Source organism: Meriones unguiculatus, chromosome 2 (genome assembly GCF_030254825.1).
Source record: "Meriones unguiculatus strain TT.TT164.6M chromosome 2, Bangor_MerUng_6.1, whole genome shotgun sequence".
In the NCBI taxonomy this organism is placed as follows: domain Eukaryota; kingdom Metazoa; phylum Chordata; class Mammalia; order Rodentia; family Muridae; genus Meriones; species Meriones unguiculatus.
In genome coordinates, this window is record NC_083350.1 from 1,397,691 (window position 1) to 1,419,275 (window position 21,585).

General features: G+C 37.0%; 1 protein-coding gene across 1 annotated transcript in view; it reads right to left on the reverse strand.

The window, feature by feature from the left end:
• Nucleotides 1-21,585, reverse strand: part of Rttn (rotatin) — a 165,977-nt gene that overhangs the window by 48,211 nt on the left and 96,181 nt on the right. The window contains exons 31-34 of the mRNA XM_060376958.1: nt 19,082-19,240; nt 16,978-17,049; nt 10,249-10,438; nt 8,579-8,670 (exon numbers count right to left, since the gene is read on the reverse strand). Coding sequence (XP_060232941.1) covers nt 8,579-8,670; nt 10,249-10,438; nt 16,978-17,049; nt 19,082-19,240 — 513 coding nt within the window. The remainder of the gene's footprint in view (nt 1-8,578; nt 8,671-10,248; nt 10,439-16,977; nt 17,050-19,081; nt 19,241-21,585) is intronic.

Here is a 21,585-nt window from a genome sequence, read left to right on the forward strand (position 1 = left end):
ATCAGTGTAAATGCTGGAGAGAAGGGTGCTTCAGAATTTAAGTGCACTTGCTATTCTTCCAGGTGCCCCAAGTCCCCAGCATCCCATGGCTGCTCACAACCACATACACCTCACACCCAGGAAATCTGATGCCCGAGTCTAGCATCTGTAGATAGCTTACATGTGATAAACAGACACACACAAAAGAAAAAACAAATAAAACCCAACTTATAAAATAAAGTAGAAGAAAAGCTTGCAGATCCAGAATTAAAAAAAAAAAAAATAGCGAAGTATTAAAAGATTTTTCTCTATTTTGCCTCGTATCGGAAAAGAACTTAAAAGAACAAAAGCTTGGTAAAATGCTGATGCTGTGTTGCAGAATACAACATTTTTAAAAACATTAAACCTACTAGAAATGCTGTAGAAAGCAAATACAAATTCACCTAGAGGTCTGTAGATGAGGCTGTGACCTCCTAAAATTGAATGCACTTAGGCTATTGTGTTTTCTCTGGAGAGGTAAGTTACCTCTTTTTCTTGCCATAATTTTTTTTTCCTCCTGAAAAGGCACAAAGGATACATACCTGGGCAGGCCCCATGCAGACATGACATGGGACATCAACAGAACTGCTAAATCAGCACTATCGCTGAGATCTGTACACTTGCTGGCTTATTCTTAGAATATTTCACCTTTGACTTAAAGTGATAGCATGCAAGGAAATGCTAAAAAATTATTTTCATTTGTAGTTTCTAATACTAAAGAAGAAATGAACTTGAAGAAAATCATAGCAGTTAAGTCTACATATGCTTAATAAATCTCCCTTTCAACAGAAGACCTTTAGGAAATAACGATTTTGATAGTAGTACATAAGAAAATGCTGAAGCCAAAACTTAAAGTCATCTGAGTATTTCATCTAAATAAATCACCCATAGCCAAGCACTAAATCCCTTATTTTGTATTAAATCCAGATAATAGGAAAAATAGCCTAACAACTGCTTATTTTACAAATACATTTGTTCAGATGACAATTGAGAGGCATGTAAAAAATATTCTTGTCAAAGCAATCAAGATAATTGTTATGTTCTAGGAAAAAGCAATTAAACACCATGACAAATAACACAACCTAGGCAGCAGTTGAATAATAAATATTTCTGTCTCCTGTTTCAAGTTCCTTTGGCTATTAAAAAAAAGTGAAGGGGATAAGATTAGAGAAACCCAAGCTTAAGGAAGATGCTTGTGAAATCTATTTGTTATATTAGAATTTGCCTCATATGGTTAAGAAAATCAAAGGGCTTCTTTGCATGGTAATATGCCTGAAAAATCGACTATGGGTGACTTCTATTTTTCCTGGTTTTTACATCTTTTTTTTTCCAATTTAACATATGGGTATATTCTCTTTTACTAAGCAAAACCAAACATATATGAAGCTGTAGTGTTCCACTGCCACAATATATATATATATTTGTAAAGCACAGGTAAGAGAGATTTAATTATATTTAATAATCTGTGCTAATCTAAAAATCTGTTCCTCTTCACTAAAAGTTCAAAAACTAAGTGTCTGGCACCGAAGTACTTTGGATGTTTCATCCTACTGATTAATACAGAAAAGACCTACCCTGGTCCTGTTCCTCAAGACAAGGGATTTGCTCTTAGCTGAGTCCATGACAGTAGTCTCAATCTAGAGCTGACAGTATAAACCCTGTCTAATAGGAGATCCTCAAACACACCTGCCTTTGTTTGAGAGAGTGTGCTTCCTTTTCACACACTTCCCTGAACCCATATGAAACGTTCAGCTAGATTAAGATGTCTGTCCACCCCAGGCGGAGGTGATGGAGGATGGTTTACTTCAATACTATGCCTAGTCATTTCTTCCTTCCTCCAAGAAAATAAGACTTCTCACTCCTTCCCACTTGAAGCAGGAAACCTAAGTGGGAGGCAGAGGTCTGTCCTCTTCAAACAATAAGCCTACTTCATCCATAATTTTTTTGATTCATTAAAATGGCCTCAATGTAAAACTACAACTATGCATGTCAAATGCAAGACAACACAAAATTGTCAACCTTCTTAAAACATTATTAGATTAAAACAGTTTCTGTGCCTTGACTACACAGTTCTTAAGCATGAATTCTGTAGCTGACATCGTGGTGTCACCATGTCAAAAAGTTACATACACCTAATTGGCTTTTCCTACATTTTCACATCTCTTTGTGATATACTCTGATATCTTCAGTTGATGTTTCTTAATAAAACAAGTTGAATCTTCTTTGAGTTGCTGGTATATATGATTCTTGCCTTGAAGTTACAGAAGACAACAGAGAAAAGACTTAACTGGGTGTATTTATTGTTGTAAGAATCTACAGAGGGGAAAAAAGAGATGGTGATGAAAGCATACAGATTTTCAGATACAAAGTAGGTAAACTCTCCTCAGAGAGACAGAGTGATGGTTGTAGTTAATAATATGGTTTTCTCACAATGGTTTGTACACACTTGAAACCTGCTGAGAATACACACTGTACACACACAGAACAGTCATAAGGGAAAGGGTGTCATGACCGATGTGACTCCACTAATCGTTTTACAATGTATACACGTTTATCTTTATAGGCATCTCTCATTCCTTTCATCCCAAAAGCTGATTCAGCTTAGACTAACCTGTATTTGGAAATCAAACTCCGTACTTTACATCACACACTTTCTGAATGTTTTAGTATACAACAATATTCAGTCATTTTCTATCCTAAGCTTTATAGCCTTAGCTAGTTTTACCTCTTGTGAGTACTGAACCTAAGATACAGGTTACTTCAGCCACTTACATATGAGTGCAGAAGTGTCGGAAGGAAGGCCATGGTCCTGAAAAGGACCACTTTGAATATAAAATCACTAATCATTCTTATACAGTGTAGCCTCTCTGCATCCTGACTATATTACACATGTGATATCGGGCTTCAAAGTGGGGCTTACCACTGTGGTCAACAACCAGAGCCGTCACCTATGCATCTGTGTGACTTCTACTGTTTTGGATACCAGGTCTTACTTTACCCCTCATGTTTCCATTTGTAACACAGTGGCAATAAGATTTATTCAGTATTTTTTTCCTTCGAAGACAATGATGATTCATAAATTAAACTTTTCAAATACTTAAACTAAAAATCAGTTTTATTTAGATTTGTTAACTGAAAAATTTTTAAGAAATGAATCACATTTTCTGTGTTATTTATTCTGACAAAAGATAAAACGAATTTTAAAGCAATAGCAAACCAAATCTTGGTCATAATGCTGTGTTGCATTTGTGGTTTACTATGTATAAACACCTCTTTAGTGAATTTTTTGAAGAAAAGAAATGGTTTCAGAATGAAAGGTATGCTGTATCCCTAATCCAGCTGAATGGAAACTACAATGAGGAAGTATTTATTTACTGGAGTGCCTGAAGAAAATCAGGGCACTGCTTACTTTATCTGCACTGTAGACAATATACAGGCCAAACCATTACAAAGATAGCAAGAACATAATTAAATAAATAAAGAGCCCAAAATGTCCTGTCTTCCTGATCCACCTGGAGCACAGCCAGCAGAGGTGAGCTGCACACAGGCCCTGACCACCATCACCCACCATCCAGAGGAGGCATGTGGGGAACCCTGCAACATTCAGCATAGAGCCCTCTCCTCCTACCCCCTATCTGGCTGATCCACCTTGGGGCACAGCCATTAGAGGCAGCAGAAGCCTTCCCAACCCAATTCATGTCCACCTGAGGCACAGCAACCAGAGCCAAGATAGCCAGATGGCTGATGGCCAGTGTAAGAGAAAGAGCCAGGGTAATATGGCACCACAAGAATCCAAGTATTCTACAACAGCACCTCTAGGTATTCTAACACAGCTGAAGCACAAGAGGATGACCTTAAATCCAAACTTATAAAGATGACAGAGGCCTTTAAGGTAGAGAGAAATAAATCCCTTAAAGAAATACAGGAAAATAAAATGAAACAGGTAGAGACCTTTAAATAAATAAATAAATAAATAAATCCATTAAAGAAATACAGGAAAACACAAACAGTTGAAGGAAATGATAAAACTGTTCAAGACATAAAACTGGAAGTAAAAACATGGAGAAAAAAAAACTGAGGAAATCTTGGAGATGGAAAACATAGGGGAAAGAATAATAAAAAAAAAGATGCAAGCATCACCAACAGAATATAAGAGATGGAAGAGAGAATGTCAGGCATAAAAGATACAATAGAATTGATAAATCATTTAAAGAAAATGTTAAGGCTAAGAAAATTTCTGACACAAATCATACAGGAAATCTGGGATACTACAAGCTCTAATCTAAGAATAGTAGAATAGAAGAAGGCAAAGAGTCCCAGCTTCAAGGACCAGAAAATATTTTCAACAAAATCATAGAATAAAATTTCTCCAACTTAAAAAGAGATAAAATACAAGATACATACAGAACACCAACTAGATTGGACCAGAAAAGAAAATCCTCCTGCCATTTACTAATCAAAACACTATAGCTATAGAACAAAGGAAGAATATTAAAAGCTGCCAGGAAAAAGGTTCAAGTAGCTTACAAAGACAGACCTATCAGAATTATACCCGACTTTTCAACAGAGACTCTAAAAGCTAGAAGGGCCTGGACAGATGTATTCCATCCTCTAAGAGACCACAGATGCCAACCTAGACTACTCTACCCTGCAAAACTCTCAATCACCATAGATGGAGAAAAAAAAGATCTTCCAAGACAAACCCAAATTTGAACAATATAAATATTACAAGGAAGATGCCAACCTAGGGATGTTATCTATATCCAAGAAAACACAGGAAATAAATAATTCCATACCAATAAAAAAACAAAAGAAGAGAAGCACACTCAAACACCACCAACATCAAAGAAAACAGGAATTAACAATCATTGTTCATTAATATATGTCAACATCAATAAGCTCAATTCCCCAATAAAAAGACACAGGCTAATAGAATGGAAGCAAAAACAGAATCCATCATTTTACTGTACACAAGAAACACACCTCAAAAAATTGTAATAAATGATAATAAATAAAAAAATTTATAAAAAAACAAACCTTAGAGTAAATGGCTGGAAAAAAGGTTTTCCAAGTAAATGGACCCAAGGAGCAAGCTGGAGTAGCATTTCTAACATTTAATAAAATAGACTTTCAACCAAAATTAGTCAAAAGAATTGGAGGACATTTCACAGTCAAAGGAAAACGTTATTAAACATTAGTAAAGCTTAAATCACACATAGAACTCCACACATTAATAAGAGACTTCAACAACCCCTCTCACCAATGGACAGATCGAGACAGAAACTAAACAGAGAAATAATGAAACTAACGGACATTATGAATCAAATAGACCTAACAGATATCTACAGAACATTCCATTCAAACATGAAAGAGTATACCTTCTCAGGACCTCATGGAACCTTCTCCAAACTTAACCACATAGTCAGTCACAAAGCCTCAACAGATACAAGAAAATTGAAACAACACCTTGTATCCTATCAGACCACCATGGACTAAAACTGGACTTCAACAACAACAGAAACAACAGAATGCCTACAAACTCATGGAAACTGAACAACTCTCTAGTCAATGACCACTGGGTCAGGGAGGAAAGAAAGAAAGAAACTAAAGACTTTCTAGAGTTCAATGAAAATAATGGCACAACATACCCAAACTTATGGGATACAATGAAAAAGCAGTGCTAAGAGGAAAGTTCATAGCAATAAGCACGTTCATAAAGAAACTGGAGACATTTCATACTAGCAACCTAACAGCACATCTGAAAGCTCTAGGGAAAAAAAAAGAAGAAGAAGAAGCAAACATACCCAGGAGGAGTAGACAGCAGGAAATAATCAAGCTCAGGGCTGAAATCAATAAAATAGAAACAAAGAGAACAATACAAAGAATCAATGAAACCAAGAGCTGGTTCTTTGAGAAAAATCAACAAGATAGACAAACTCTTAGCCAAACTAACAAAAATGGAGAGAGACGGTATCCAAATCAACAAAATTAGAAATGAAAAGGGAAACAGACACTGAGAATCCAAAGAATCATACGTCTTACTTTAAAAGCTTGTACTGCACAAAATTCTAAAATATAAATGAAACGGATGAGTTTCTTGATAGCTATCACTTACCAACTTTAAATGAAAATCAGGTACACAGTTTTAATAGACCTATAACCCCTAAGGAACTAGGAACAGCTCCCAGGTGCCTGCTGAGCAGGTTTTCTTACTAGGAAAGGGTGTGATCTGCAATCTTCCCTGAAGGCCATGTGATGCTCCTTAGAGACTTTAAGGGTTCAGAAGGGGCACCCTGCTGACAAAGGGAGTCCATAGCAATAGAAGAGGCTCAGTTGGCTATCCAACTTCAACCTTATAAGCAGTGTCCCACAGTACCCCAGAGCAATAGTAATAAAAACTGCATGGTCCTGGCATACAAACAGTTGATCAACAGAATTGAATCGAAGACCCAGAAATAAACCCATACACATATGGACACTTGATTTTTGACAAAGAAGCCAAAACCATACAATGGATAAAAGAAATCATCTTCAACAAATGGTGCTGGCCTAATTGGGTGTCAGTATGCAAAAGAATGAAAATAGATCCATATTTATCACCCTGCACAAAACTCAAGTCCAAGTGGATTAAAGACCTCAACATAAAACCAGATACACAAAAAAGTGGGGAAGAGCCTGGAAGTCATTGGTAAAGGAGACAACTTCCTGAGCAGAACACCATCATCTCAGGGACTAAGATCAACAATAAATGGGAACTCATGAAACTGAATTACTCTCAGAACTCTAATGCTTTAAGCTGTAAGATTTACATGTTGATATAAACCAAGAACTATAAATTTGACTTTTCTTTCTGTATCAACATCTCCCTACATATGATAAATATAAATTGAAAACTACAAAATAGCTAACACAGAAAAATTATTATTTACATAGTACCTCTGGTACCCAAAGAATTAAAGAGTTTAAGGCTTGTCTTCTGGGTTGAATCTCTAATTTGTTCCCAATGCTCCTGTGCTAAATGTTTTCTCCCAAATGCAGCCCTTCAGAGGTGAGGCCTTTGAGAGACAATCAGAGCTCAGGGGCTCTGACTTCCTCAGTGGATTAACACACTGAAAGTTTCATAGTCTAGCTCAGCATTGGTAGGCTGATGGAAAATCTGAGACTTGTGTCTTGTTAGAGGCAGCAGATGGGGCATGACTCCGGAGGGTGTGTCTGAGCCTAGTGCCGTCTCTGTGCCCGCCTTTGGCTCTGGACGCCAGGGGTGCACCTCTGGTCCACCACTTGCTTCCAGGTCTGATGCTCGGCCTCACAAGAGGCCCAGAAACAATGAAGACTCGCAGCCATGTGCCCGAATCTCTCAAACTGTGAGCTTCAACACATCTTTCCTACCTGAGCTTGATTTTCACAGGCATCTAGTCACAGGAAGAAAAGTTTACTAGCAGAGCTACTCTATAGTCTTGTAAAAACTGGATCACTTAAAAAAACTTACTTTAAACATGTTTTGAAGCTGTCCTTCCAGTGATTTTTCTATGGACCAATTAATATACCTCATTTTGGCATTTCATCATATTATTTCTCTTGCTGAACTAAAGATACACACGATCTATACATTTAAGGTTGGAAAGTATGACATCTAGTGGGAGCAGGGTAATTATCTTAGCTTTTCATATCAAAGTCTAGTTTAGCACTAAATGCTACTCCCTTCTTTTGAATCTAACCAAAAAAAAGGGGGGGAGGACAATATGAGGTAAATTTAATTAATGTCTATATAATTATGTTATCACATATACATATTATACATATAAACTTCTAAACACAGGGGGATCAAACCTTTGCTTTCCTAACAGATTCTACGACACAGTCACTATCAACAAATACTTGAAAAACTAATGTGTTTTCTAATTTAGAAGTGGTTTTTGTATGCTTGGGCAAAATTAAGGACCAGCATCAGCTACTAGGAAGAAGAAAGCCACATACACAAAAATGTGGACTTGTAAGTACACACAAATTTCATGTATTTTAGAAAAGTTTCTCAAATAGGTATGTAGAAATGTGTTTGAATATCAGTACCACACTGGAATCATCTGAACAGGTATACTTTCTCATTCTGCCATGCCCTTAATCAAAATTTCAGGATAATTAACAACTTTCAATTATAGGATAATATAGGATATATTCTCATCTACTATTAATGAAAACATTTTGACACGAGTCTACTCTGGATTCAATCAGAAAAGGTAGGAAACGGGGATTTATGGGTTTCAACAGAAAGAATATATGTAGTTATGACTGCAGCCAGGCAAGCCCTACTTGAAGCTCCAACCCTGCCTCTTATAGCACTGTTATGTGGGAAAGCAAAAGGGTGTCTACCACATACAGATAATTAAACATATTTCTTAGAATGTTTTAAGTAAATGAAGAACAGGAGTCTTCTCAGAATACACTTTTTAAAACCATTATATTCCTAACCTTAAGCTTATAACCAATATTTTCACTACATTGCAAACTGAAATTTATTCGGAGACTGAAAGTGAAAAACTCCTGTGTTCTTCTCAATTACCATTGTTTCTGAGGTGGAAAGAGAGCTTGGCTCATGATCATGAACATACATCCCCGAGCGACCACTCCAAAACTTGAATGACTCGTCTAAGCCTGTGACAAAAGAGAGCAGTTAATATGACATTCCCCAGGTTCTCCAACAATTAACACAATGCGTACTCCTTAAGGAAACCATAAACTAAAGAATGATGACTTTCACTGTGTTCAAGAATCACTCAGAGGTTGTTGGTGCAATTCCGCAGAGACTCTGTCCTAGGGATTCTCACACCCTACAGCAGAATAAACCGTGAACACACACTTCTCAGACACCCAAACACATCAGTGCAGACTGACTCAAGAGCCATGTTAGGAGTGACAGTGACTCACAAAATCAAAACAACTGAACAACTCACTTTGAGATAGAGATTTATAAAGTTCAAGAGCTTCATTAAATGCTACTTTCAATTCCTCTAAGAAGGTAGTAGAAATGTTAATTATAAATTTAAATAATTATACATTCACATTTAAATAATTAAAAGTAATGGAATTTCATGATTTCAGTTTACTTATCATATATACATATATACATATATATTTGTATGTAGACATAAGCAAATCTTACTTATAATTACATATACATATACAGTTATTAGTGAATAAATTCATATATTTGAAGAGTTTTGTATTTTTATTGAAACTTCTGTGTTAGCTTGATTATAAAACATTATACTTAAATATTAATTTTAAAATTAAAGCAATTTATGTTAAATAGATATTCATTTTTATAAGAGCTAAGTAGTGCTTATGTATTAAAACCTAGAAAATAAATCCAAGAATATCTATCAAGAGAAGTAAAAAGGTTTCAGCAAGATGTCCTGATAAATTCAAGACATATCAAAACTAAGTAGATTTTTAAAACTTTTACAAAATGAGTTAGAAGATTTTCTTAGAAAAGATTCCATTCATAAAAAAAGGTAGGGAAAACAAAACTATGGAGTATGAAGGAATAAATGTTCCAAAAGAGTGTTAGATTTTATTAGAAATAAAAAAGCTATAAACTTTACTGAAGGGCATAAAATAACTTATAAAATATTAATAAGACATCAAACATGGCTCCCATGAAGAATTTATAACACAGAATAATGTTCAGGCAAATGTTTAGAGAAACAAAGACTAAAAAAAAAAATGTTCATAAAACATAAAACAAGTATCATCTAGGGAAAAACAGTGGTAAGAATAAAACATAACAAGGGTTTCCTCTGTGTAAGACTAGAGATTTTTTTTTCCCTACATACCTTTTATTATTTTCCAATTGTTCTCTAGGGAACACATGTATTTTTAATGTGTTTTTGCATGTTACTTGGTGTCCATGTTTGTGTATGTGTTTACATGTGTGCAGGTCAGAGTGTGGAGCTCACAGGCTGTTGTCATAGGCCTTCCATAATTGCTTTTAAAACTTTATATATTAAGGCAGGGTCTCTCCATGAAGACAAAGCTTCTCCATCAGAATCATCTAGCTCTGGGGTTCCAGACCATATGTACACCTTACAGGTCTTTGGGTGTTGAGGATCCAAACTTCAGTTTTCCCACTTGTGTTTTAATCACTTAGTCATCTCCCGAACCTCTCAACATCATTTAAAAGAAGTTATATTTTGTAATGATGATAATGATAATAAAAGATACTGTACTTACCATTTAAATCTCTGTATTCTGAAGTTTCAGTAAAAGCAGAAAAATTAAAATCAAACACATATCTTCCTAAGTAACAGTGTTTCACCATATGAGTCAAATGTCCATAAAAGTGACAGTGATATAAAAGGGCCTGGAGGGCAGGTTTTCCTACAAGTGACAGGCCAGAATCCTCATCGTGGACACAGGGACCCTGTGAAGAACACGGAGGAAAGGGACTTAGCAAACCAGTTATAAAAAAAAAAAAAACAAACACTGCATCTCACTGCTAAGGCAAAGGTATCCCAGATCCTACCACAGTCCTACTCTGGTTGCTCAGACTAGAACAGAAAGTCCTCCACCTTACTGGTGAAACTTACTGCTTAAACTTCCTCTAACAGAAGGCTGATCAACTCTACCTCCTGAAGGGTCAATTCATAAAAATGCTTCTATGAAACGATCACTCTCAACCAAGTAAATACATGCTTGAGCACAAACACAGCAGCAGTTATCTTTAAACCTACACACAATAGTAAAACAATTATAAATACCTGAAATAATGCAGTTTAAGTAATAGAATTGAAAAATGTTTCTATTTATCAATGAATCAGTAAAAATAAACAATTTAAATACAGAAGTCTAGAAGAAGCAGGTAAAACAGAGCAACAAGAGAATGGTATCAGAAGGCTATGCTTAGTCATCATGGTCAGTTACAAGGAATGTGGCTCCTTATTTATTTATAAATTATGTCGATGAAACCAAGGGCTTTATCACTACTGCCCCAATGTGGTCCTTTAATGCAAGACTTTACTAAACTATCGTGGGTGAACTATTTGTCAAAAAAATAAAATAAAAAATCAAATAAAAATAAAAAATCAAACTTACTGTCAACTCTACAAAGTGTTTCAAACAAATTAGAGAATGCTTATGTGCACACACATGATAAACAGAAGAGACATGTAGTGACGCAGAACATGAGAAGCCAACACTTTTGTCACTCAGAAAGAATTAACAAGCAAAATGATAACTGCAGTTTTACTGAGGCAGGCGGGGGTGCAGGCTCAGCAGTAAAGAACTTACCTAACATACAGAAAGCCCTCATTCCTAGAACTAAAAACAAAAGAACAGAAACAAAATATCCACCAAAGCTTACCTCCAACTTAACTCCAGCTATTTAACAGAACTCAGCCTATAAAACAAATCACTAACTATAAAACTATTTTTCTAGACATTTTTCTAATGATGTTTAATTTTACTTTGCATTATACTAATCATGTAAAATTAATTCATTTTATCAATTATGTCTATGTAATTGCCTCCTCTGTCATGGCCAGAGTCTTAAATTTATAAATATTTATGAGAACAGGTAAAAAAAATGAAATGGTATGAATCATGACAACAACAAAAACAACTATTTAGAGCTCTTCACAACAATCCGTTTCGTCTTTACCCCATCAAACACCTACTGGATGGACAATGAGAACAACTGTTAGAAAGATAAGTTACAAGCCAACCGTCTTCTGAGGTCCTGCTTTAGAAGTGGCAGTAAAGTGAGAAGTAATAATGCTGTCTATAACAATTCTGGCAATAACTCTCTATATCATAAAATTACAAATGTAATCTAACTAAATTATACTCATCTTTTTAAAATAAATTTTTAAAATATTTTCCTAATCTTTTTTAAAAACAAAAATAACAAAAGATATTATAGTAAAGACATAAAACTCCAAACTAATTTATCCATAAAAAGAATCAAGAAAGTGATCTCAGAAAGTGATATAAATCTAACTATGACATAGAAGTTTGGGGAAATTAACCCAAGAGGCCTGATATGGGATTCATTTATGGAACATAAAACATAACAGTCTTAATCAGTTTTCCAACACTGACTCTAAGAAGAAAACTGTTTATGTTAGTTCTCGCTTATAGAGGCTCCAGCTTTGTGTGGCAGAAATATCATAAAAGAATGGTGGAGCAGATGAGCGCTGGCCGCCTCATGGCAGCCAGAAATTACAAGAGAAAGACCAAACACAGGTATGTCGACCACTCACAAAATGTACCCCTCAGCGGCACTGCCCACCCACCCACAGCAAGCCTCAGCTCCTCAAGTACTGCACTGCTCCATGGTGCCATCAGCTGGCAGCAACCCACCAGCCCGGAGAAATTGGGGGCATTTATGATCTAAATCCCTAACACATAAAAAGAAGTCATTTTTTAAAGCAAACACACACACACAAAGAAACTGTGAAAAACCAAAAAGTATAGAATAGCCTAGTTGTCAAGTAAACTGCTTGTGTGTTCAGTATAAAAAATTATGATAAAAGTCTAGAAATACATGAACAAAAAGATGAAGAGAAAGTAGAAAGTAGCCTTGAACTCACTGGCACAGGAGACAACTTCCTGAACAGAACACCAACAGCTCAGGCTCTAAGAGCAACAATCAATAAATGGGACCTCATGAAACTGAAAAGCTTCTGTAAAGCAAAGGACACCATCATCAAAACAAAACAACAGCCTACAGACTGGGAAAATATCTTCACCAACCCTACATTTGACAGAGGGCTAATATCCAGAATATATAAAGAATTCAAGAAATTAAACACCAACAAACCAAACAATGTAATTTTAAAAATGGGGTACAGAGCTACACAGAAAATTCTCTGTAGAGGAATAATGAATGACAGAAACACTTAAAGAAATAGTCAATGTCCTCAGTCATCAGGGGAATGCAAATCAAAACGACCCTGAGATTCCTTCTCGTACCCATCAGAATTGTTAGGATCAAAAATTCAAGTATCAGCACGTGCTGGAGAGGAGAAAAGGGAGTACACACACTTTTAAGCCTCCCCTGGGGGTAACCCCTCAGCTGAAGCTCCCTCTTCCAAGGAGTGTGAAGTTGACAGTCAAGAACCATCACATCAACTGCTGCTGTCAAGCATTCCTGTGATCCCAGCATTGGGGAGGCTGAAGCAGGCAGATCTCTGTGAGTTCAAGGCCAGCCTGGTCTACAAAGTGAGTCCAAGACAGCCAAGGCAACACAGAGAAACCCTGTCTCAAAAAGACAAAACAAAATAACAAAAACATCACAAAGATAAGTTAAAACACATATGAAAATAACACTTGGGACTTTGAGTAAAGATGTATGAAAACTGTATTGTTTCTGTGACTTCCCAGAAGTCAAGTATTTTTTCAAAATAAAAAGTTAAAAAAAATAAAGTACTAATTCAAAGCCCTATCAAAAATGTAGAAAGCAAAGTGAGAAAAGTATATTACCCTCATAAACTAGTATTAACCTGGCATATTAAAACACATAATAATGCCTTTACTTTAAATACGATATTCTTTTTAAGGGAAGAACAATGCTATCATTATAAAAATTATGCATGAACCACCAACAGAATACACAAAACACTTTAAAATGCCTGTCTCCCCCTAAATCAGGTCATTAGCTACAGATCATTAAATTTGATCATCTGCATATCCCCAACAAGCAGGTGCTAAACAGTGTCACAGGCATGGACAAACAAACAAGCAAACCAACAACAAAAACAGATAATGTGTCTCTGACCATTAGATTTCTTGTCATAATCAAGTTTAATGTTAGTTGTAAACATTGCAGGGACTGGAATGCTAGTCTTCAAAGTAAAACCAGCCACAACTAGTAACAACCTAGTCAGGCTGTGGAAAACTAGTTTACAAGCACAGCCTGGCTGAGAAACACAATACAATTTCCAGCACTTCAACTCTGATCCTATTTTCTTTCCCTGAGAAAGATGGCCTTGATAACGCATGTGAATGAGGTGAGCCTTTAGAAACATTATTCTAAAAAGGTATGCCCCAATGTTGAAACAGCTACAATATGTTCTGTACCAAGAGCAGAGTTCTCATTCCCAGCAGAGGCTGGCTCCCCATCCCCTAAGGAAGGTGTGGGTGTCCACCTGAGGCGGGGAAGGAGTATTTGCATATGCTGTTTATCTGTCCCTCCTCTTGAAGACCATTCCATCTCCAGTATATTTCTGAATCCACGCAAAAAAGTGGGATATTATGACACAAAACAAAGACTTCACCTACATAAGACTAGAATATAAGTTGAATGCTTTGCAACACTACTAAATCAGGAAGTCTAAAGCAATGCCAATTTCCTCTCCAGTGGAAACTGGGAGAACACTTTCCAAACATAAAACCTATCTGTTGTAGAGCACTTGCTACCTAGCATCAGTAAGGCTTTGGTTCAATCTCCAGAGCCTAAGTCCTCATGCAACACCAAGTACCTGGGCAGGATGGCACCAGAAGTGGGGGTGGGACAGGCAGGCAGCTGTGCTCACTTCTCTGAGAAGGAGTCTGGGGAATGGGCCAAGAGGGAGGAGAGGAGTGAGGGGGCTGCAGTTAGTACGTAAAGTGATTAAATAAATTAAAGAAAAGAAAAACTATGACCCTAACCTTCAGAACAAACATTCCACATAAGAAGATGCATTTTAATGGTAAGAAATGAGACAATGCAGTAAAAGTAATAAGCAGTACAGAACACAATCTAATGGTTAAAACACACACGCGCGCGCGCACACACACACACACACACAAAACAAAAAAAAACCAAAACACTAATGTCTTTCAGAGAAGATTAAAGACTGTAGTGGTTAGAAGAAACATTTTAGAACTATTTTCAGGGGCTGGCAGGATGACTTGGGTAAAAGCACCTGCTGTGTAAGCCTGATGACCCAAGTTCCAGCCCTAGACCCCACAAATGAGGAAGGAAAAACAGACTTCACATAGCTGTCTTCTTACTTCTCAACCTGCACCGTGGTGTGCGCACACACGTGCACACACATGCATGCATGCAAACACAAAAATTACAGACACATATACACATGCACACATGCACAGACAGACACATATATACACAGACATTCACAGGCACACATTCACACATACACACTGACACACAGATACGTACATAAACACAGACACATACACAGACTCACAGAGACAAACACACACATACACTCAGACGCACATACATGCACACACATAAACACAGACACAAATACTAGCAAGGCTAGAGATGAATTATGGCAACAACATTGCTAACATGTTTTGTAAAGCCTGACAAGGTGAACAACCCAGGAAGAAAACAGCAGCAGGATCTTGCATCAGGAGCTTCCTGAAACTCAGCTTGATTCAGTCACTGCTAGTGTATGTGCTAATGCAAACTTAAAACATTTACAGAGGACCTGGAAAAGCACTATACAACATTCTTATAAGTGCACAATCGTAAGATGAGGATGAGATAAAATAACACATACGCCAATGACAGTACTTTCACATTCTTCAAATCATCCACTTACATGTTAACTAATGTTAACTAATTAGGGACTTGACATTCACTATTTTAAAAAAATCTAATATTAAGAAAAAAAGATAAATCATGGTTCCAAGTGTACACTAGCTCAGGAAAAATACAACCAACTTTATTTATTATTAAGTTATAGAGCCAATTTAATGATGTGGACAAGAAAGAGACTCTATACTCACAGCAAAGATATGCCATTGACTAACTCTATGGCTTCATTAAGCTATTTCAAACCTTTGTGCTAAAACTTCTAAACTATATAGTGAGGAAAATAGTTCACAATACTCAGCCATTATGCCAGTTAATACAACAAAGCTTCCAGACAAGACCTCGTATGTATCATGCTAAGCATTACTAACTCTAAAAGTATTAACCTCTACAGAAAACAATTCTATTGTTTTTTATTAGCAGGCTGGGCATGGTGGCACATGCTTTTAGCCCCAGCTCTGAAAAGCAGAGGAAGGCAGATTTCTGTTGAGTTTGAGGTCAACCTGATATACATAGTGAGTTCCTGGGCAGCCAAAGCTACATGGCGAGTTCTTGTCTCAAAACAAACAAATACATAAAAATAAAATGTTTTCTTGAAGGCTGGAGAGATTGAGATTTTATTTGAGGCTCAGTGATTAAGAGCACATTTCACTCTTACAGAGGACCCGGGTTTGACTCGCTGTACCTACATGGTGAATCATAATCATCTGTAACTCCAGTTCTAAGGGATCTGACACCCTCTTCTTACCTCTGTGGGCACCAGGCATGCATGTGGTTCACACACACATGAAGGCAAAACATACACATAAAATAAGTAAATCTTAATTTTTTAAATTAAGAATTTTAATTATTCTGTGTGTATATATACACACGTGCCACAGCATGTATGTGGAGCTTAGAGGACAAGTTTACAGAATCATTTCGCTCCTTCCACCTGCTGGGCCATTTCACATGGGAGAATGTTTCACTGCGAGCAAGCATCAGACAGTTACTATCCTCTGATTATGAAGTGCTTGCAGCCATATACATAGTTTTTAAGTCATAAAGTTTAGCCATTTGGTATCAACAAGGGACTGATTCTTTAGACTCTCACAAATACTAAATGCTGTAGACAGAATTCCTATATATACAATGTGACATTTGTGTATTATCTATGCATATTCTGCCATGTAACTTAAAAGCTCTCTAAGTCCCTTACAATACCTGATTGTTATTGTATTGTTTAAGAATAAGAAGAAAAAAAAGTCTGCAACTGTTCAGAACAATCACTTTTTCTTGAATATTTCTGATCCCTGCTTGCGTAAATCCACAAATATGAAAACCACAGACACAAAAGGCTAGTTGCACATATATGCTGGAAATGCAAAACTAACTACTATAAAATATGTACTAGATTGGTAACCAATTATACCCACCTGCCACGTATAACCCTTCATAATTTCTGAAGGCATCGGAATTACAAGGAGATTCTGAAGAATAAATGCAGCCTGAGAATTAAAAACACAAAACGTCAATACTGCCATCTTGTTGTCACCTCTGAAATAACCAATTGCTATAATTAAATAACAGAGGCGGTAGCTGGGCAGTTATACAAGCTGAGATCCTCTCAAGATCTCATAAACTTCATTTCTAATTAGCTGATGATTGAATCAGGTGATGAGAAAACTATTATTTTACAAGAAAATATAATTTTTCTTTTCTATTTATTTATTTATTTTATTAGTTACATTTTATTAACTCTGTATCTCAGCTGTATCCTGCTCCCTCATTCTCTCCCAAACCCTCCCTCCCTCCCTCATCTCCTCCCTGCCCCTTTCCAAGTCCACTGATGGGGGGGACCTCCTCCCCATTCCTCTGATCCTGTTTTCCCAGGTATCTTCAGGACTGGCTGCAAAGTCCTCCTCTGAGGCCTAGCAGGACTGCTCCTCCCTTGGGGGGTGAGGAGGTCAAAGAGCCTGTCATTTGGTTCCTGTCAGAAATAGTCCCTGTTCCCCTTACTATGGGAAACCAATTGGTTACTGAGCTACCACGGGCTTCATCGGAGCAGAGGTTCTAGGTTATATCCATACATGGTCCTCAGTGGAGTGTCAGTCTCAGAGAAGACGCCTGTGCCCAGATATATTTTTTACTGTTTCAAAATTCAGTTTCATGGAAAAATGACTAGTATTAGACATTCTAAAACCATTTTAAAAATATACGTCTTCAAATCCCTTTGTCAGAAGGGTTACACACACAGCCTTCTCCCTCCTCAGTTCTCTCTTTCATACAAAACTTCCTAATAAACTTAAAGCACAAATGTCTAACTTTACCTATCAGAATATAAGGTGATAAAATCAAATAATCAAACAAATACAAGAACTGATTTTCATTTCAGGAAAGATTTGCTATAATCATACTAAGAGAATAACAAGAATGTGAGAACTGTTAAGAGTAAAGCTTCCATCCATCTTTACTGGAAGTCAATTTAACAAGTTGAAATTAACAGATACAGAACAATCCCTAAAAGTAATAATCACCATTTGAAATTACTAATAAGAGAACTGGCTTTATGTATTTGCCCCTGGGTACTGGTTATTGGTGGTCCAGGAACTTCTGATTTCTTCAGAAAGTTCTGAGCACTATTTGTTTGTTATTTTTAAAACTACAAGCATGAGTCATATAAATGCCTCAGTAGATGGAGGCATTTATAGATACAACCAATGACCCAGGTTTAATCCCTAGAACACAGGGATTTGTTCCCTGGACCTCACAAGCATACGCATCTCCACAAATGACATAAATAAATAACTTACTTTAAAAACAGGGAGGAGATGAGGGAAGGAGGGTGGAATTAGGAGGGAATGAGGGAGCGGGATACAGCTCGGATACAGAGTTAACAAAATGTAACTAATAACAAAAATAAAAAAATTAAAAAAATACATACTGAAAAAAAAACACAAGTTAGTGTTTATTTTCTCCTCAAATATTATTGACATATACTATGAAATATTATCTTGAAAATACTTTATCATTATTATGGGTTTGTAAGCATTAAAGGCTCATACATGTTGAGGTAAAAACAAATGTTTTCCATGAATTACTTTGCAATGTATAATATAAACGTTCACATGAAAGTATATCATATTCTGGGACAGCAAGACGGCTATTCTAGTAAAGGTACTTATGCCAAGACTGAATTCTGTCCCCAGAACCCACGATGGAAGGAGAGAACAGACGCTCCTAAGTTGTCCTCCGACAACAGAACATGTGCACAAGTGTACGCACATATGTGTACACACGTATGCAAAATAAATAATGAATATGTAATACAAAATTTAAAACCTGCCTTACTGCATCAGAATAAAGGACTTGAAGTCTTACTGTAAATTAATCACTTTCATTTTTGCAAGCAAAATAAATGATGTTTTTTTCTTAGTCTACTGTGCTGAACAGCAGGTCAAGTGTGGCTTACAGACACTCCTGCTCGTACTAGTCTGTGACAGGGCGGGGAGGTGGGCTAGACTGCTAAAACACACCTACCTCCCGGCGTACCACACTGCATTCCGACTGATCCAGAAGAATGTTCAGCACGGTTCCCCAGAGCCCACCAGAAATATTCTGACAACTGCTGGCCAAGGCCATACAACCAGCTTCAATGGTAGTCAGTGCTGATCCCAATCCCAGTGAGGTGAATCTCACCTGTCAAGTAAAGACAGAGGTGTGAAATGCAAGGAGACTCTTTCCCAGCATGAAGTCTATCTGGTCCAAAAGAAGTGTCCGACTGTGTGAATATGCAGCCAGGAGTGGTGGCGCACACCTGTAATTCCAGCACTCGGGTAGGCAGAGGCAGGTGGATCTCTGTGAGTTTGAGTCCAGCCTGGTCGATATAGGTGACTCCAGGACAGCCAAGGCTACACAGAGAAACTGTCTCAAAAAACAGAAACAAAACAACAACAAAAAAGAACTGTGTTAATATGCATTAGTTTTTACATTTCTACACAATAATGGACACTCAGAAACAGTGTCCTACATATGTTTGAAGATGGTACTGGTTTTACATTCCTACATACTTATAGGACACAGCGTCTACGTGTGTGAATTTGTCATTAGCTTTAGAGAACTTCTGTATCGGGGTTGGGAAAAGAAAAAGCAATGACCTAAAAAGGAAGCAGACTATAATCAAATGTTATATGAGCTTAACCTAGATATCTGTACGTAAACATTAAAGCAGTTATGATTTATAATTTTTTTTTTTGAAGAAAAAGCAACCAGTCCTGATGAGACCTGATAGGCTAGGGTCAAAGAGAAGGTGAGAAGGACCTCCCTTATCAGTGGACTTGGGGAGGGGGTTTTAGGCAGAAAAGAGGTAGTGGGGATGGAATTGGGAGGAGATGAGGGAGGGGGCCACATTTGGGATACAAATTGAATAAATTGCAATAAATGATAATAAAAAAGTTAAAAAATTAAAATTAAAAAAGAAAGAAAAATCAAAGGAAACAATCATATTTACTGAACATTTCAATTTATTCCTCATTTAAAAAAATACCCATTATTTTGCTCTATTTTTTTTTTAACTTAATATTGGAAGGGCATGGGAAGAGAGAAGGGAAGGAGGGTAGGATTGGGAGGGGATGAAGGAGGGGGCTACAAAGTGAATAAACTTTAATAAATAAAAAAAAGAAATTTTTTAAAAAAACAGTGTTTTCTAAATAAATATTTTTACCTTTTTGTTTGTTTGTTTTTCAAAACAGGGTTTCTCTGTGTAGCCCTGGCTATCCTAGACTCACTTTGTAGACAAGGCTAGCTGGAACTCAGAGATCCGCCTCCCTCTGCCTCTCCAAGTGCTGGGATTACAGGTGTCCACCACAGAGCCCAGCTTAGTTTTCACTTTTTAATACTTCATTTCAAAACTGTGTAGCTGGATCAAATTTCTTATAGGGCACTTGGTACTTTCTCAAGTTATTTTAAGAGAAAATTGTTTCAAAAAGAGCTTAATTTGGTATAGAAATGCTGGCCATAGCATAACTGCTATTTAAGGTAACAGTTTGGTGCATTTCTGGATTTTGAACATAAATTCATTTTCAGTGACAAGTAAGAACAAAAGTAACAGAGCCATGAAATAGTAAGTGTAAGTCCAGGTGCGAAGTCCCTAGAGCTGCACCCTCCAAGCTCAGATCAAATACTTCTACAAATCAAGGTCTGCAATATGACCCACCAATTCTTACTCAACATCCCTTATCAAAGGGCTAAATAATGTAAACTTTGTATTAAAATGGCACTTAAATATTGCGAGGCTTTTAAAATGAAGAGGTTGGCTGCCTGCAACAAGGAGGGAAAATGAACACATACTGAGAAGGTGCCCACCCACAGTGAGAAAGCAGTCTCCCAAGAAGCCAGTGTGCTCCCCAAACGGGAAGCTGCACTGCTGCTTTTAAAGCAGTCCATTTTGTGCTATTGATGATGGCAACCTGAGAAGAATACAGATCTTTTTTTCTACCAACAAGCTATATTAAAACAAATAACTAATGACACAGAAGTGACTTTTGAACTATATGACAGGTTAGAGTCTGCAAGACTACAGGTTCATACCAGGAAGATAAACTGTAAGAGTGATTCTGGTGTGATGCCAGAAAGCAATGAGAACATGTTATTAGAAATGTGATAGATATGGAAGAAGGGTAACGCTTAAAAGGTGTTGCTGTGATTTAGACAAGTAACCAAAAAGGCTTGTGTTAAATGTGTGGTCCCCAGTCCATGGAACCATTCCTAAAACTGTTAAGGATCAGGTGTTCACGAGTCTTCTAACCACACGGTGGCAAGCCCCAAAAAGGAATGTTGAGATCCTGGCCTCTCTTTCTGCTGCCCAGCTGCCAGAAGGTGAGTGCTGTGCTAGCCCATGGGCTCCCACCAAGACACTGCTACAGGACCAAAAGCAATGAGACTGAAGTTTTCCAAGCCGTGAGCCAAAATAAACCCTGACTTTCTTTTTAAGTTGTTTTACTCTGGCATCTATTATAGTGATGTAAAGCTGCTTTACACAAATA